Below are 18,397 nucleotides of genomic sequence, written 5' to 3'. Positions count from 1 at the left end.
CTCGACATGGGATCATGTTATATTCTTTTATATTTAGATTCCTAGTTGCCATGCTGAATACAGCGCCATCTGCTGGAAGAAACCGTAGGGTACAGGGGATCCCGAAAAGAAAAAAACGTTTAAGAGAGGGCTGGAGGGAGAAACCATTGGTAATGAGGGGGAGAAACCAAGGTGGTACAGTCCGCTCTATAGAAAAAAATCATTCATGAAAAAGGTTGACAGTTCAGGATGGAAATCTGCTTCGGAGAGAAACCCCAACAACCGAGGGAGGCGTCAGAATCAGGATCACAAGCAACTGGAAGAGCGTTAAAATATTTTCTTTTTTTTTGGTTTCTCGAGACAGGGTTTCTCTGTGGCTTTGGAACCAGTCCTGGAACTAGCTCTGTAGACCAGGCTGGTCTCGAACTCACAGAGATCCGCCTGCCTCTGCCTCCCAAGTGCTGGGATTAAAGGCGTGCGCCACCACCGCCCGGCTTTTTTTGATTTTTCGAGACAGGATTTCTCTGTGGTTTTGGACCCTGTCCTGGAACTAGCTCTTGTAGACCGGGCTGTAAATAAGGCGGAGGCAGGCGTGGCACATAGTTTATAAAGAAAGAACTTAAGATGGCCACCATGTGACTAAAAGCACCAAAATTCAAAAGTAATTGGTAGATAGCAATGTAAACGAAGCCTTAATGCGATACCATGGCTCTCTAAATAGGTAAGTAAACTCAAAGACTAACCAGAGAGGCCGAGATGGAGGCTCAAGCCTCAAATACTTAGACAGGTTTTGCCATGACAGGCAGCTTGTGAATCTTTTTATAAATTCTAGGTGATCTGGCACCCCCTTTTGGCCTGTGAAGGCACTGCAGTAATATATGAATTCACACACACACACACACACACACACACACACACGCACACACACACGCACACACGCACACACACACCAAATCTTTAAAAAAAACAAAGGCTGACAATAGTTTTAATGGCAATGGAACAAATAAAACTTTCTTACATTGCTGGTGAAATTAAACAGTATGACCACTTTGTAAAACAGTCTGGTAGTTCCTTACAAAATTCAATATTTGCTTATAAGATTCACTGACTCTACTACCACATATCTCCTAAGTTAAGTGGAAGCACATGCTTATAGAAAGAACTGCAAGCAGATGTCTGTCTGCTTTATTCAAATCAGCTAATCTGGAGAGGAGGGAAATATCTATGAACGTGTGACTGGACATGCAAGCTCAGACACAGAATTCATAAACGGGATATCATTCAGGAAAGAAAAGAAATGTGTAGGAAGAAAGGAGTATATTTGAGTCCCATAAACACCTTGCCAAAACCAAAGTAAAAAAGTATACCTACTATGTAATTCCATTTGCTTATTGGAGACTGGATCTCCCTATATAGCTCTGGATGTTCTGGAACTCCAAACTCACTGTGTGGACCAGGCTGGCCTCGATCTCACAGAGATCAGCCTGCCTCAGTTTCCATGTGCTGGGATTAAAGGTGTGCGCCACCACCGCCCAGCAACTTGTGATTTCATTTGTAAGGAACTCTTCATGAAGAATGCCTCACTTATTCTGTGGATGCCCACAGAAAATCAGGGTGGGGCTTGATGTATAAAAATAATCCAGGCAGAGTCAGGTGATGGTAGCGCACGCCTTTAATCCTAGCACTCAGGAGGCAGAGGCAGGTGGATCTCTGTGAGCTCAGGGCCAACCTGATCCACAGGTGTTAGGCATTTTAATGGTTTATTAAAATCCCACGTACAAATGTTAAAGAACAAAAGGGGAACCTGAGCCGAATCACAAGCCACCACCAACCCCTGCCATTGCTCAATTACAGCTCAAAAAGGCTGCAGACTTCACGCTCTGCCTCTTCTCTCAGTACCTTCCATCCCCAATATAAACCCTGCCTCTTGAACCAAAAGACTCTTCTGAATTGGCTAGCGGACATGAGCAAGTTCCAGACAGCCAGGACCACACAGAAACAAAAAACAAGCAAACAAGGTCTAGGTCGTAAATATGACGCCAGTGCCATATATTCATGTTGAGTCTCGTCAAACAGCTCACTGTTAAGTTAGTGCATTCCTGGCCGGAGGGGGGGCCCGTGACGAAGAGTACTTTCTCTTCTCCCAGAGGACATAAAGTCAGGTCCCACCACCTACATGGTTGCTCACAACCCTTTGTAAGTCCAGTTCCGAAGATCTGATGCCCTCGCCTGGCCTCCACAGCCACCTACTGCGGAAAAGAAGCTTTTAAAAGTGTGTTTTACAATAAACCCATACGACTGGTGTCTTTTGTTGTATCGAAATTGTACCTCAGTGGACTTGATTTTCTTTTAAAAATCCAACATAACTAAAAAGTCATCAGAAGGCTCACGCCACATGCACGAGTTCCCGGGTTCAGTTCCCCGTAGCCGCTCTTGCTACACACAACTTAATTGTTTTACTGTTTCACAGAGTTGCACACACATCACTGTTTCCTGATTTAAGAATATTTTCGCGGGGGGCTGGAGAGAGGGCTCAGAGATTAAGAGCATTGCCTGCTCTTCCAAAGGTCCTGAGTTCAATTCCCAGCAACCATATGGTGGCTCACAACCATCTGTAATGGGGTCTGGTGCCCTCTTCTGGCCTGCAGGCACACACACAGACAGAATATTGTATACATAATAAATAAATAAATATGTTTAAAAAAAAAAGAATATTTTCGCGGGATAGTGGTGACGCTCACCCTTAGTCCAAACATCTGAGACAGGGAAAGATGGATAAGATGAACTGCAAATCCAGCCAACAAGTGAGTTCCAAGACGGCCTAGAGAGATACCCAGACTCAAAACAAACAAACAAACAAGTCTCCCTGGAGAGATACCCAGACTCTAAACAAACAAACAAACAAATAAATTTGAATAGGAAAAAACTTTTTTTTAAGAAAAGAAACTAAACTGTAAAAGAATCCCATGCCTACTCAGGAGCAATCATTCGTTCACAATTCTTCCTAAATCTGACAGTTTTTAATAACTAATATTTATTGTCTTTTTTTTATATGCCACCTAAATGAGTCATATAAACCCTATACTGAGGAAGGCAAAACGGGAGACCTATCGACATCCTAAACATTCCTTCAGTGTGATCTAACGCCCACAAGCGTCCCAACACTGGGTGTGGTCTTTCAGCTATCACTGAAGCAACTTTGTTCCAGGAGATTAGTGCCACGCACTAGTCGCTAGACTACATTTCCCAGAAACACGTGCGACGACACACAACTTCCGGCGCCAACCTGGCCTCCACTTACTCAGAAAGCAGTGGTTTCCCGAAGTCGGCCCCTTACCATGGAGGGGGCTTGTGTCCAGGATGTCAGCCCTGCGTGTTGTGAGAGTTTCAGTCCCAATTTGTGCCTGTGTTTAGGAAACTTGCGCACGCAATTGCACGTGCGGAGCGAGCCTTTCAGCCTGCCTCAGGCGGTGCCCTGGCGGGAATCCAAGAGCGGGCGCCATTTTCCCCGCCAGGTTCCACCGCGGACTACATTTCCCAGAAACTTCCGCGCACTCAAAGCAGCCCCTTCTTTTGCCTGCGGGACCCTCGTTGTCTGGGGACGGGAAAGTGCGCGGGGAGCGGCCTAGACCCTTGTGAGGCTCCGCAGGTGCGACCCTGAGTTCTGGAGGGAAATACCAGTTGGTATCGGAGCTGTCAGGCCGGTGGGAGTTAGTCTAGCCGGGTGAGCAGTAGCGAGCTCTTGGCTGTGCGTGAGTGTGACCTGAAGTGACCCTAGGGCGCCACGAGTGCTCGGGTGTGATTTTTAAGTTTCTCAGTGAGCATTCTCAGAGCTGTGTGTGATTGATAACTGTGCGACCGTGTGTGTATGTGTGTTTGTGATTGCGTCCCCGTGTGTTTGGACTGATGGTAACGGCATAACTTGTTTATGAGGGATCTATCAGAGAGTTAGTAATTACGCTCGCAAGACTGTTAACTTGAGGGGGAGATGTGTGTGTGTGTGTGTGTGTGTACCGTGTGTACTGGGTGTTTGTGACTCTGCAGATGTTTGAGTGTGATTATGTAACTTTACGTGATATAGTGAGTGTGGTTGGAAGATGGGTCCCGTTGCCAGGCTGTGTCTCTCATGAGGCTGTTGTGTTCTCCTAATTGTGTGATTTTGTATAATTCTCATGAGGGGAACTGGAGGGGATTGTCACTATTGTGTGACTCCGCAGTGAGTGTGTTATTGTGACCATTTGTAGCACCGTGGTTTTCTGTGGTGTTGTATTTTAGGGTTCTGTAACAGTGTGGATGTGGCTGTATTCTCAGGGTAGACGTGTTCCTGTGGCTTCGACCATATGTTGCAGGCTGTTGTTTGGGTTAGGTGTGGGTGTGAGGATATATGGGATCCCTGTGGTGGGTGAGTGACTGCAGCCGTGGGTTTGTAGGTGTGGGATGCCTCTGACTGACCAAGTGGCTCCAATCTTCTGTTCTGAGACCCCAGTGAGATAAGGACCAATTCCAGCCTCCGACAACATAGGCTTCATTCCTTTTCTGACTCTAGGAATATCACGACAGCCTAGATTTCTTCTCCCTGGGTGACAGGTATGCATCCAGGGTGACCTTTTATTAAAAGGCTTAGGATCTCATGATTCCTTCTTTCTTCCCCAGCTCTGCCCCTCCAGAAGTATCCAGTGGAGAAAAGAGGAATGGCTGTGGACCAAGCCAAATCCAAGGTACACTGGGCTTTCCCTTTTGCTTTTCTCTGGGATGGTCTTGCTTAGCACTGACTCATAAAATAACCTGGTTCTTCAAATTTTCCATTCATGAAAATGGTGGGAAACTCTGCATGGACACACACCCTGTGTTTGCTCTGACTTCATTCTGTGTAATGGTTACATGTTAATTTAGGAAACAGATAACTTGTAAAGTTTTTGTTTCTTTCCAAACACACATCTCAAACAGGGTTATTTTAAAGAATTTCGGAAACAGAGCTGAGTTAAATTTTCCCTGCACTGAAACAACCTCTGCTCAGTTTCCTTCTCCTGTTATTTTCAAGGGTGGGATCTTTACAGCACCGACCACTGCATATATTCCCACTAAAAGTTATGCATGGCAGTTGTGTAGTTTGGTTGTTGTTTGCTTTGTTTTGTTTTTTGAGACAGGCTTGTGTAGGGGAATGTGCTACAAATGCGGTGCTGCAAAGATCTCTTGGGACCCCAGGCTGTGCTGAGAGCCGCAGTAGGACAGTTCTGGAGGGGCAGAACCACAGTAGGACAGTTCTGGAGGGGCGGAACCACAGTAGGACAGTTCTGGAGGGGCGGAGCCACAGTAGGACAGTTCTGGAGGGGCGGAACCACAGTAGGACAGCTCTGGAGGGGCGGAACCACAGTAGGACAGTTCTGGAGGGGCAGAACCACAGTAGGACAGCTCTGGAGGGGCGGAACCACAGTAGGACAGTTCTGGAGGGGCGGAACCACAGTAGGACAGTTCTGGAGGGGCGGAGCCACAGTAGGACAGCTCTGGAGGGGCGGAGCCAAAATAGGACAGCTCTGGAGGGGCGGAGCCACAGTAGGACAGTTCTGGAGGGGCGGAGCCACAGTAGGACAGTTCTGGAGGGGCGGAGCCACAGTAGGACAGTTCTGGAGGGGCGGAGCCACAGTAGGACAGCTCTGGAGGGGCGGAGCCCCAATAGGACAGCCCTGGAGAGGTAGAGTTGCAATAGGACAGCTCTGGAGGTGTAGATCCATAGTAGGACAGCTCTGGAAGCTGGAGCTGCAATGGGACAGCTCAGCCCTCCAGGAAAGGTGTCCTGGCTTTATTGGGAAGCCAGGCTTCCTGAAGCTGGGGTGCGGTTAGGTGTGGTCTCCCGGTAGGATATAGCAATCCTGCTCTTCTGGAGAGCCACTACAGCTGTGCCCTTAAGGGAACATCCGAGCAGAGCTATCAGCTTCTTCTCCAGCCCAAGACATGACTTCTTTTGCTAACACTCTGCTAAAGGGGAAGCCCATGCAGAAATGTAGCAATCTCCTGCCCCGCCTTGCTCAGCGCTCATGGAGCTCCCAGCAAAGTTCTGGTCTCTGCTTTGCTCTGGCCCCCGAGGGACGTCCCAGCCAGGTTCTTCTGTTCTGTACCAGTGAATGAAGATTGCCACCCAATACTCTTTTGAGAGAGAGATTTATTTGGGAAAGTCCAGGAGAGTGACTGCCTCTGCCAGGGAGGGATAAAAGGTGGCCTCTAACTCAACCAGCAGAGAGGCTTATATAGGGCTTCTTAGGGGCAGGGTTTTCCCAGGGAAAAGAGGGATTGGTTAGTTTTCCCTGCTCAGGAGCAGAGAAGGCTCTGATTCATGGCCAAACTGTGTTTCTTTCGCTGGTTCTTTTTAGCCTTTTGACTCTAATCTTAGGACCAGGGCATATTTCTTTTACTGGATCTGATTCTAGGGACAAAGTGTGTTTATTTGACACTGGTTTCAGAGTCAGGGCACATGTCTTTAGTCCTGGGTTCAGGAATAAAGATGTTTCTTTCCCTGGCTCAGGTCTCAGATCCAGAGTGTGTTTCTTTCACTGGCTCTGGACTCAGAGTCAAGGTGCTCAGTGTGGTTGGTTTCCTGCTCCAGTTGTCCCTTTTACCCTATAGGCTGGTTTCAAGCTCCCTTATTCTTCTGATTCTCCTGCCTCCACTTTCCCAAGTACTGAAATTACATGTGTGAGTCACCATACTTAAAAAAAAAAGTTTATTTTTAATTTATGTGTATGGTTGTTTTGTATGTATATATATATGTGTGTGTGTATATGTATTGTGTTTTGTATCTATGTGTGTATGCATGTATGTTTAGCACCTCATATGTGCAGTGCTTCTGGAGGCCAGGAGAGTGTTGGATCCACTGGGACTGGAGTTCGAGAAGGTCGTGAGCCACTGTATGGGAGCTGGAAACCAATCACGGTTCCTCAGCAAGGGCAGGAAGTCCTTTAACCACTGAGCCATCTCTCAGCCCCCATTTTTGAGTCATTTGTGGTGTTGGTTGTGTTTCGTTCTGAAACAGGGTCTCACTGTGAAGCCCAGGCTGGCTTCAAACTTGAAGTCAAACTCCTTCTTTAGCCTCCTAAGCACTGGGTATGAGCTGCCATGCCTTTCCTTAAAAATTCCATATTTGCTAGATGAGAGGCAGGCCAATTTCTGCAAGTTTGAGGCTAGCCATGGTCTGTTAATTGAGAACTGTGCAGTGAGACCCTTTGTCTTAAAAAAACATACTAGCGTCTGGGGCCAGGCGGTGGTGGCACACACCTTTAATCCCAGCACTTGGGAGGCAGAGGCAGGTGGATCTCTGTGAGTTTGAGGCCAGCCTGGTCTACAGAGTGAGTTCCATGAAAGCTACAGAGAAACCCTGTCTCAAAAAACCAAAAAAAAAAAAAAAAAAAAAAACCTAGAGTAACCTTATTACAGATAACTGTATGTAGAGGGATGTTTCTGTCCGGCTAGCCAGTTCCCAAATAACCACATGGAGACTCATTACTAATGAAAGCTTGGCTGGTAGCTTAGGCTTGTTTCTAACTAGCTCTTATAACTTCTGCCTCATGGCTTTATTACCTTTTCTCCGTACTGCCCATGCTAGTTCCTGCTTCCTCCCTGCTGAGCTGTTGACCAGTCGCTTTTATTAGACCAATCCCAGTGGCAAATCTTTGTAGTGTACAAAAAGATAATTCCACAACAACTGTAGTTTGGACATTGTTTCTCAGTTTTTAATTATTATCAAAAGGTTGCTATAGGCTGAATTTTCTTGTCCCACAGCTGCTCTCAAATAATCACTCAGAGGCTTAATATGAATTATAAATGCTTGCCAATGGCTCAGGAGTTTTTACTAGCTAATTTTTACATTTAAATTAACCAATATTTTTATGTATTATTTTCATGTGACTCATATCTTGTTACCTCATTTTTAAAAAATAAATCTTTATTTATTTATTATCTACACAATGTTCTGTCTGCATGTCTGCCTGCAGGCCAGAAGAGGGCATCAGATCTCAGTACAGATGGTTGTTAGCCACCATGTGGTTGCTGGGGATTGAACTCAGGACCCCTGGAAGAACAGCCAGTGCTCAACCTCTGAGCCATCTCTCCAGCCCTTGTTACCTCATTTTCTACATGTCCTGTCTCCTCAGTGGCTAGCTGGTATCTCCTCTACTCTGCCCTTCTTCATCCCTCAGTTTGATTGTCCAACCTAACTTTATCCTGCCTTGCTGTAGGCCAGTCAGCTTCTTTATTAACCAATGAGAGGTATATATATTCACAGTATACAGAAGGATTATTTCATAGCATTTCTCTCTTTTTGTCTAATTAAAAAGGAAGGTTTTAGGCTTAACATAGTAAAGCTGTATATAACAAAACAGTTACTAAATAAGAATTACAGTTACAATATCTAGTTTATTTGTATTTGGCAAAATTAAAGGAAATACTCTACCATCTATCTTAGCTTTATGAGTCCAAAGTTTTGTATCAATTTACTTTTTATCATAACCAAATAAAACTATAACTATCTAGTCTTCAACTCTGTCAAAGACCCAGAAGGGCAAAATGTTACCTAGCGACAGGGACATCTTGCTGCTTGGGCAGTCACCCAATGATCCTCTGTAACTTTGGGGCATTCAGCTCTAGTCTACAGGCCTAGCATGTCTATAGCCTCCTGTGAAGCAGGGAATTCTGAAGGACTGTCTTACCTTGTCTTGGCAAAGTTTGGCAGCCACTTTTTTTTGCATTCTGCTGGTCCAGTTTGGACAGCATATTGTCAGCATTTGAGGCAAGGGTAGTTTCTCTGCCCACATGACTAGCTTTTGCATAAAAAAAAAAAGCAAACTCGATATGGAGTTTTTTTTCTGCCCGTCATCTTCTCTGAACTAGATCAGTGCTGCCAGGAGCAGATGTGTCTTTCTGTCATGAAAAACCTTAGGTTATTAAAAATATTAAATGCCATATTCTGTACATCTTTGAAGACTATTTAACTATATCTGTGTATGACCTTGAAAACATACCTAACATGACTTTAAGTTTGACTATTATAGACGACCTACTATTAATCTGTATTTTTAAATTATACATTTAAAATGAGCTTCATAAGAACAGTACTTAAAACAAGAGTAGAAATATACACACAGTATAACAAAATTAACTTTAAAATGTTATCAATAAACCAAAATCTATACCAATGTAAAATATTCAAGATTAATAATTGTTTTTGGATTAAAGTAGATTCAGTAATCTAGCCTTTTATCCTATCATCTCTATATTTCCTCTTTTCTTTTTATAAGGAGATCCCTGAATCTAATCTCCTTTGTTCAGCTTTTTTCCTGACCATTACCAATAAGTTGTAACCTGTGGGGGCCGAAATATGCAGGCCCATATTCTTTTTTTATGATTAATAAAAGGGTTATTTATTTAAAGGGAAAAACTTACAGATCACCATTCTAGACAACAGCCTCCTGCACAACCAGGAACAGAGTCTAGCAGCCGGAAGAGGAGCTGGAAGCAAGAGAGGAGCAGGCCCATATTCTACATTGTTTGGTGATCAGAGAATCTGAGTGACTTAGAAGGCACAATTTACACAACAATAACCAGCCCCCCTTAAGTGATAATATCTATAACCCATTTTTTTTATATTTATTTATTATATATACAATATTCTGTCTGTGTGTATGTCTACAGGCCAGAAGAGGGCACCAGACCCCATTACAGATGGTTGTGAGCCACCATGTGGTTGCTGGGAATTGAACTCAGGACCTCTGGAAGAGCAGGCAATGCTCTCAACCACCGAGCCATCTCTCCAGCCCAATATAACCCATTTTTTGAGAATGTAAGCATAGTTTTCTAGCTATTTCCTGTTGACTGGGGGCACTGACATCTTCCAGGGAACCTTGAGAAAATCAGGATAATTGTTAAGTCCTGGCTGTAGTGTTCTGTAAGGCTGGATCATCTCATACAGCAGCCTGGAAGCTGTTCTGGATGCTGGATTACCTGGGCCATCATTTTCATTGGTGTCTGGTCCCCTTGCTCTGAATAACCTTTTAAAAGTAATATACATATCTGTATTAGTATGAGTGTAGATTGTGCATTGTACACAAATCAGTTAAAGATGATTTTTTTGTTATGTGTTTGAGCAGGTAAAATATGCACCATGTGTCTTGTAGTTCTTTTAGGGTTATTTTTTTATGGTAAAGTACACATCTAGACAGGAAGCTTCCCTAGAGAAAAAGGAATAGTTCATAATAAAAATAGCTGGGGGAGATGGCACACGCCTTTAATCCTAGTACTTGGGATGCAGAGGCAGACAGATCTCTGTGAGTTCAATACCTGCTTGGTCTACATAACAAGTTCTAGGCCAACCAAGCTACCTAGTGAGACCCTGTCTCAAGTAAAATAAATAAAATGCAATGTCATATAAAGTATAGTGTACTCAGATTTTTCTTTGGGCTGCCAGCTCACAAATAGCATAGAAACTTATTATTAATTATGAAAGCTTGGCCTTAGCATAGGCTTGTTCTCAACTAGCTCTTCTAACCTAAACCATTTCTATTCATCTCCATTCTGCCATGTGGCATTACCTCTCTTCTGTCCTGCACCTTCTGTTTCCTCTCCACGTCTTACTGACAAATCCATATGCCTAGATTTCTCCTCCCAGTTTTTCTCTCTCTGCCCACAAGTCCCTCCAGTTCTCTCCTGCCTAGCTATTGGCCATTTAGCTCTTTATTATACCAATCAGAAGGCATCTTAGGCAGACACATCTTTACGGTATAAACGAATATTCCACAACAGTATAGGTAGTATTTGTTCCATATTCCCACTAAGGAGAATTTCAACGAGGAAAGTAGAGTTAGTTATTATCTGACTGCTTTAAGCATTCATTGTAAGACTGGTACAGTTTCTAGGGTATTCCTTTCCTTACCCAGCCTTACTTTCTCAGGGCCTCCCCTGTGTAGCAAGTCTTTATGCCACCAACTCCCAAATAATGACACAAAGACTTATTAATTATGAAAGCTTGACTTTAGCTTAGACTTGTTTCTAGTTAGCTCTTACAACTGAAATTAACCCGTTTCTATTAATCTGTGTGTTAACACATGGCTTGTGGCTCTTACCTCTGCTTGTGCGTGTCCTGCTCCCTCTGCATCCAGCTGCTGACTCCACCTTTCTTCTCCCTCTAGTCCTTTCTGGCCCCGGAAGTCCCACCTAACCTCTTCCTGCCTAGCTGTTGGCCATTCAGCTCTTTATTAACCCAATCACAGTGACACATCCTCACACAGTGTGAAGGAATATTCTGAAACACCCCTGCCTCTAGAGCAGCCTTGAGGAAGACTGGCGGTATCCTGCAGTACTTCCCACCATGGCTGAAGGAATGATGGTCTTACTCCCTGACATTCCATTCTTCCTCTTGAGAGATAGGTGCAGTGCTGTGAATACCTGAACTCCAGCCACTCAGGAGGCTGCACTTGCTTTCCTTGTGCTGACATTTGTGGCTGATAAAGATTACTGTGCAAATATTGGTTCCCTGTTGACTCTCATGCTAATCCTGCATCACCACTAAGTACCTCTGATTTTCAAACAACATTAATATTTTCATTCAGCAAATGACTGTTCATCTTGTATTGACCTTTTTCCAGGCACTGTGATGGACAGGAAATGGTGTACTGAGGGAAGTGAAAGTAGAGTTATAGAATGAGCTTGTCCTTCCTAGTCTGTGACTTGATGAGGTGGCAACGAGTCACTTAGCTTGCAAGACACATGGAGAAGCCAAAATCATGTCTACAAACTAGTATTTTGCAGCGAGAGAATAGGAAATGGGGTCGGTACTTCCGAGTGTTGAAAGATGTCCTAGCTTATGGGACCTATGGAATCATTAGTAGCTGATACAGACCTTTGAGACTCTAAGTATTTAAAAACATGTTTAGTTGAAGTCCAATGGGAACTGTGGGTCATGCTGATTTTTGGTTTTTCAAGACAGGGTTTCTCTGTGGAGCAGCCTTAGCTGTCCTGGAACTTGCTCTGTAGACCAGGCTGACCTCGAACTCACAGAGATCCTCCTGCCTCTGCCTCCCGAGTGCTGGGATTAAAGGTGTGCACCCCCACAACCTGGTCATGCTGACTTTCTATATGAATCATTCATTTTATTTATCTCAGAAATAAGAACAAGTATGATAGTGGATGGTTTTAATTAGTCTCATCAGTGTATATAAGCTGTTGAGATTGTAAATCAGAAATCAAAACATTTGGTCACCAGAAAAATAATTTGTATTAGTAAGAAATGTTTTTTTTCTTGATGCTGGGGATTGAAACCAGGACTCTATCAGTGACTACTCCCTAGTCCTGATGTTTTGAGACTTTATCTCACTATATAACCTAGGCTGACAACTCAAAGTACTCTTGTCTCAGCCTCCCTGGTGCTGGCATTATGTCATGCATCAGCATGCTTGGCTTTGTCATCTGTTTCTGAATGAACAGAGAATCCAGAGGTACTGGTTCTTGACACCAGAGCAATGGCTCATTCGCTGGACCCCACAGCACAAGCACCAGAGTTTCAGGAGGAGTTTTTGTATTTTACAGCTAGGGTGTGCATTTATTGTTTCAGAAATCGATGGTGTTCAGCGACGTGTCCCTGGACTTCTCTCAGGAGGAGTGGGAGTGCCTGGGCCCTGCTCAGAGGGACTTGTACAGAGATGTGATGTTGGAGAACTACAGCAACCTGCTTTCAGTGGGTAAGAGCGCCCGTACCAACAACTCAGCCTTCTCTGGAGTGTCTGCTTCTTCCTCAGTGAATTTCTCAGCTGCTTTCCAACTTTGCCACCTGAATTCCTGCTCCTTGTTTGCACATGGTTTCAGCTGGGCTGAAAAAGAAGCCCGGGAAACAGGCCGCTCCAGTGGGCCGTGGCTGAAGCTTCATCTGCGTCTTTGGCTGTTCCTGTCATGGCATCTCTTGCTTGGTGATCGAGGGATTGGATCTGTTTCCCACAGCATAACAATGTCCCATATCTTTTCTTGTAAGCAGGACTTCACATTCCCAAGCCTCAGGTGATCTCTTTATTGGAGCAAGGCAAAGAGCCCTGGATGATTGGCAAAGAGCTTACAAGAGGCCTGTGCTCAGGTAAGTGAGAAACACTCAGCAGTGCAGTGCCTGGGGATAACTCGCTGCTGATTGAGGAAACAGCACCTGTGAGATTTATTTTGAAAGCTTCTGCCAGGAAAGCTAGGTCTAGTGAGAAAACCAAGTTCTTTAAAAAAAAATTGTTTTTAGTTGCATATATTTATTTGTTTGTTGTATGAGGTTAGTGTGTGGAGATCAAAGGACAACTTACTGGAGTTGGCTCTCTGCCCATCATGTAGGTCCTGGGATCAGACTCGGTCATCAAGCTTGTCGTCGTTTTTATGTAACTGACACCTCAGTCTTTCCTCCATCCAGAGGTCCAGTAGCTAAACCCCAGCCTTCTAATAAACCAAGTGTGTGGTGTGTGTGCAGATGTGCACTGTTGCCCGCAGAGGGCAGAAGAGTTCATACATCTGGAACAGTCACAGGCTGTGTGAGCTGCCCTGTGGATACTGGGAACCGAGCTGCCAGACTTAACCACCAGCCCGTTCTTCCAGAACCAGTCCTGAGGCTCTCTGAGACCTATCAGTGAACACCCTCAGTAGCACTGTGGCAGAAATCAGGACAAAGACCAGCATGCTAATGTGTGTTTATCATCCTGACTGGAGGCAGACTTCTCTGTCCCATCTGCCAGCTCCCGAGTAACCACCCAGAGACTTATTACTTATGAAAGCTCACCAATAGCTTAGACTTGTTTCTAACTAGTTCTTCTAACTTAAACTAGCCCAGTTCTGTTCATCTACTTCTTTTATGTGGCTTGATCACCTTTACTTTGCAAATGCCCAGGCTGCTTGCTCTGCACCCCTGGCGTCTCCTCCCTTTTTCCTCCTGGTGTCCTCTGCCCCCCAGTTCCTGCCTAGCTATTGGTCATTCAGCTTTTTATTAAACCAATCAGAGTGGTACATCTTCACAGTGTACAAAAAGATTATTCCACAATATTTCCCCCCCCCCTTTTTTTTATCTAAATTGATTGAGGCAAGATAATCCCAGAATCAGCCAGTTCCATAGTAAGACCTCATCTCAGGGGACATTCCTTTAATCCTAGGCTTGGGAGGCAGAGGATCTCTTGAGTTCAAGACCAACCAGAGCTAGATCATGAGACCTTGCTTTCTTATCTAAACCCAAAACAAATGAAAGACCACATTTATTATTTATTATGCCACAAAATATCCAGGAATTTGCCATGGATATATATATATATACTGTCTCTAAAATATTTATATTATGATTCATAATAGTAGCAAAATTATAGTTATGAAAATAACTTTATGGTTGGGGGTACCACAACATGAACTGTATTAAAGTTGCAGCGTTAGGAAGGTTGAGAAGCACTATACGAGACAGATCTTAAGCGCCTGTGATAACCACCTCTAGATAGTAAATTCACTTTAGTTTTTCCCATTTCCATTATAAAAGTTTTAAGTTTTTCCAAATAGGAAGGGAAGAGAACATTTTCTACTTTTTGCCTTTCAGCTCTGGAGTCAATGTGTGAAAGCAAGTTATTATCTCTGAAGAAGGAAGTTTATGAAATAGAATCGTGCCAGAGGGAGCTAATGGGACTTAAGAAGCATGGCCTCGAGTACTCCAGTTTTAGAGACGTTCTGGAATGTGGAAGCCAATTGCAATATCAAAATGACCATTTAAGCCAAGAAATACTCAGTCGTGAGTACATGCCCACATTTGTTCAACAGACTTTCCTTACCCTACAACAGATTGTTAATAATGGTGAGAAGCCCTATGAGTGTAAGAAATGTAGGAAGGTCTTTACTCAGAACTCACAGTTCATGCAACATCAGAGACTTCATATTGGTGAAAAGTCCTACGAATGTAAGGAGTGTGGGAAATTCTTCAGTTGTGGTTCACATGTCACTCGTCACCTGAAAATTCACACTGGGGAGAAACCTTTTGAGTGTAAGGACTGTGGGAAGGCCTTCAGTTGTAGCTCATACCTTTCTCAGCACCAGAGGATACACACAGGTAAGAAACCTTATGAGTGTAAGGAATGTGGAAAAGCCTTTAGCTATTGTTCAAATCTTATCGACCATCAGCGAATTCACACTGGTGAGAAACCTTATGCATGCAAAGTATGTGGGAAAGCCTTTACAAAGAGCTCACAACTTTTCCAACACGTGCGAGTTCATACAGGTGAGAAGCCTTATGAATGTAAGGAATGTGGCAAAGCCTTTACTCAGAGCTCAAAGCTCATTCAGCACCAGAGAACCCACACTGGGGAGAAACCCTATGAGTGCAAGGAGTGTGGGAAGGCCTTCAGTAGTGGCTCGGCGCTTACAAACCACCAGAGAATCCACACCGGGGAGAAACCCTACGATTGTAAGGAGTGTGGGAAGGCCTTCACTCAGAGCTCACAGCTTCGGCAGCATCAAAGAATCCATGCTGGTGAGAAGCCCTTCGAATGCCTTGAATGTGGGAAGGCCTTCACTCAGAACTCACAGCTTTTTCAGCACCAGAGAGTCCACTCAGATGAAAAACCTTACGAATGTAAGAAATGTGGCAAGGCTTTTAATAAATGCTCAAACCTTACCCGCCATCTGAGAATTCATAGTGGGGACAAGCCCTTTAGCTGTAAGGAATGTGGGAAGACATTCAGTAATGACTCAGACCTTGCTCGCCATCAGGAAATTCACGCTAATGAATAATAAAAATTCATATTTGAGAGTTACTTTCTTGACGCGGTTGATTAGGTATTTATACTTTCAATCATAACTGTAGGTTAGGGATTCCGAGTCTGCGTTATCGCCCTTTATTTCTCCATTGCTGGGCTTTGTCGGACCGTTGTTTATATTTTCTTACAGTTTAGGACTGTCTTTTATCATCTTCTAAACTGTTTTTGATGTTTGCACTAATATCACAGTGTTTTAATTGTGTAACCTGTAGTGATTTTAAGTTCCTTGTAGAATTCCAGTGTTGATTTGAGGCATGTCAGTCTTTTTGCTATATTTCATGAGCTTTATTTTTATTGTAAGTGAAAAAAAATGAGAAAACTAGAAAATCCAAAGCTGAAACATCAAAATGAACTGCTATATTGATTGTAGACGATGATTATCAGTTTGGTAGAACTAATTCTGCTGGACTTTATTTTCTAAAAGCCATGTAGTTATGGTATTTGTGTTCTCCCTTCATCTGCTTTTATCATGCTAGAAACATTATAATAATTGCTTTTCCAGCAATGAAACGTATCTTTTAAATGACTATTATTCATGTTATAGTTGCTTCTAAATTTTTGCATTTATAAAAGAAGTTTCCATTAATATGACCCCAAACTTATGTTTGGATGTTTGATGTTTTATTTCTCTGAAAATCAAAAGCATTTCTTTTAATGCTGAGTTTATTCCCCTTTTCTTCTTGTATGCCGTGCTCTTTCTTCCTTTTCATTAGCCCTAATCCTAATGCCATGCCAGAAAGTGTTAGCAAAGTATTATTTTCTCACACATGGTGAGCACTTGTTCTTTATCTTACATGTGCAGTCATGGATATGACGTGGTTTGCTGCAAGGACTCGAACTCATAACCATAAAGACTGTACATCTACGCCTAGCATACAGTATAGGTCTAATAAAAGGTTTCTCTGTTATCATTAGCATACTGTGTCATAATTTTCTTTATGATTTCTGGAAGAGGTGTGTGTGTGTGTGTGTGTGTGTGTGTGTGTGTGTGTGTGTGTGTAGAGCTGGGGATAGACACCAGGGCCTTATATGTGCTAGGCAAGCAGCCACTCACTCATGAATTCTTGGCAAGTGTTTTATTGTTAGCCCACTTCTCCTAGCTTCTGGAATGTACTTTTTTGTTTTTTTGAGATGTGGTTTCTCTGTGTAACAATCCTGGCTGTCCTAGAACTCGCTTTGTAGACCAGGCTGGTCTCAGACTCGCTGAGATCTGCCTGCTTATACCTCCCAAGTGCTGGTATTAAAGGTGTGCACCACCACCACCTAGCCTTGGAATGTACTTTTAACTGCCATTTACCTTTATCAAAACTGGAGGATCTGTGATAGAAAAATAGTTATATGAAATAAAGCCTTTCCTCTACCACTTATTGAATTACAAGTGGCAAACAGTTGTGTGGTAGTCTTTATTTAGACTTAGTTCTCATTCATTTTCTCTCTCTCTCTCTCTCTCTCTCTCTCTCTCTCTCTCTCTCTCTCTCTCTCTCTCTCTGGGACAATTTTACTTTGTAGCTGTGGCTGGTCTGGAACTCACTCTGTAGACCAGGCTATGCTGGAAAACAAAGATCTGCCTGCTTCTGCCGCCTAAGTGCTGGAATTAAAAATGTGGGCACTACAGCCAGCTTCAGACTTAATTCTTAATATTGTTCAAATGATGTCAGTCTGAAATTCTGGAAGGTTTTGGCAGGTAGTTGAAGTCACAGCTGTCAAAACAGCAGGAAGAGATGACATTGTTTTTCTTTATTTCCCAAAAGCAGAAAACATACAAGTATTGTGTGGCGGTATTCCTGGGAGAGGCATGAGCAAGCTTCTGTTCACCTTTGATAGGGAGCCAGTGACAGCCAAAGTGAGGACGTTACCAAAGTCGTGGTGAACCAGAGTGTTCCTGGAGTTGCCTGCAGGAGCACGGGGGAGGGGGATTAGCGATAAAGAGCAGAAGTGACTCAAGATAGCCGCATCCCAAGAAGCCCATCCCGGGATGGGTGACCCTCTGGGCATTACCTCTTCCAGGCTGCTCAGTTAAGGTCTGCTCAGTTAAGTTACTGCTTGTATAACCTTGGAAAAGGAGGGACCTGATGAGTCTACTCAGTTTCAGGGATTTCTTAAAAGTTTTTGGGTTGTGTACTTCCTGATTTGTAAGGAGCATTCCTGCATAGAAGAATATTTCACCTCCCTATAGAAAATCCTCCAAGATGGAATGTTTTATCTCAAAAGATGCTGCTTTGCAGCAAGTCATATTCTTCGACAAGAATGGGAGCGCACAGAGATGATTAAATATCTGGGTATTAAAATAATTTTATTTTGGACACAAGTTAAAGAAATGAATCCCTAAGGAAGTGTTAATCTAATCTTATTAATAAAAACTAGGAGTCAGAAGCTGGAGTTTCAGTTTCTGAAAGGTAACTGGATGTTTCTGAAAATGTAGTACCTGCCTACCTCTTCTGTTCCTTCATCCAAAAGGGCCAAGATTGTGTCTTAGCCCTGCCTGGCCACTTCCTGTCTTCTCTCTACAGTCCTCCAAACCTCTATGGTCAGCTAGTGACTGGCTCTGCCCTCTAACTCCAAGCGAGCTTTATTTGTCAAAACACAATGAAAATATCACACAACACCCTATTCGACATCTTGTCCCA

The 18,397-nt window shown here is 43.5% G+C and overlaps 1 protein-coding gene across 2 annotated transcripts; it reads left to right on the top strand.

The window, feature by feature from the left end:
• The first annotated feature begins 3,247 nt into the window (after positions 1 to 3,247).
• On the top strand, positions 3,248 to 16,684 carry LOC142857531 (uncharacterized). Of its 2 annotated transcripts, none has more exons than XM_075985936.1 (5): positions 3,248 to 3,628; positions 4,633 to 4,697; positions 12,575 to 12,701; positions 12,992 to 13,087; positions 14,561 to 16,684. In XM_075985936.1, exons 2-5 carry the CDS (start codon positions 4,671 to 4,673, stop codon positions 15,742 to 15,744), a joined length of 1,434 nt encoding a protein of 477 aa, XP_075842051.1. In that variant the 5' UTR covers positions 3,248 to 3,628; positions 4,633 to 4,670; the 3' UTR covers positions 15,745 to 16,684. The 2 variants fall into 2 exon arrangements, with proteins under 2 accessions (XP_075842051.1, XP_075842061.1); XM_075985946.1 differs by having other exon boundaries at positions 3,277 to 3,703.
• Positions 16,685 to 18,397: the final 1,713 nt, after the last annotated feature.

The sequence above is a fragment of the Microtus pennsylvanicus genome, chromosome 1, assembly GCF_037038515.1.
Source record: "Microtus pennsylvanicus isolate mMicPen1 chromosome 1, mMicPen1.hap1, whole genome shotgun sequence".
Classification (NCBI taxonomy): Eukaryota; Metazoa; Chordata; class Mammalia; order Rodentia; family Cricetidae; genus Microtus; species Microtus pennsylvanicus.
The sequence above is the reverse complement of the archived record's forward strand: the minus strand, read 5'-3'. Positions and strand labels throughout refer to the sequence as shown.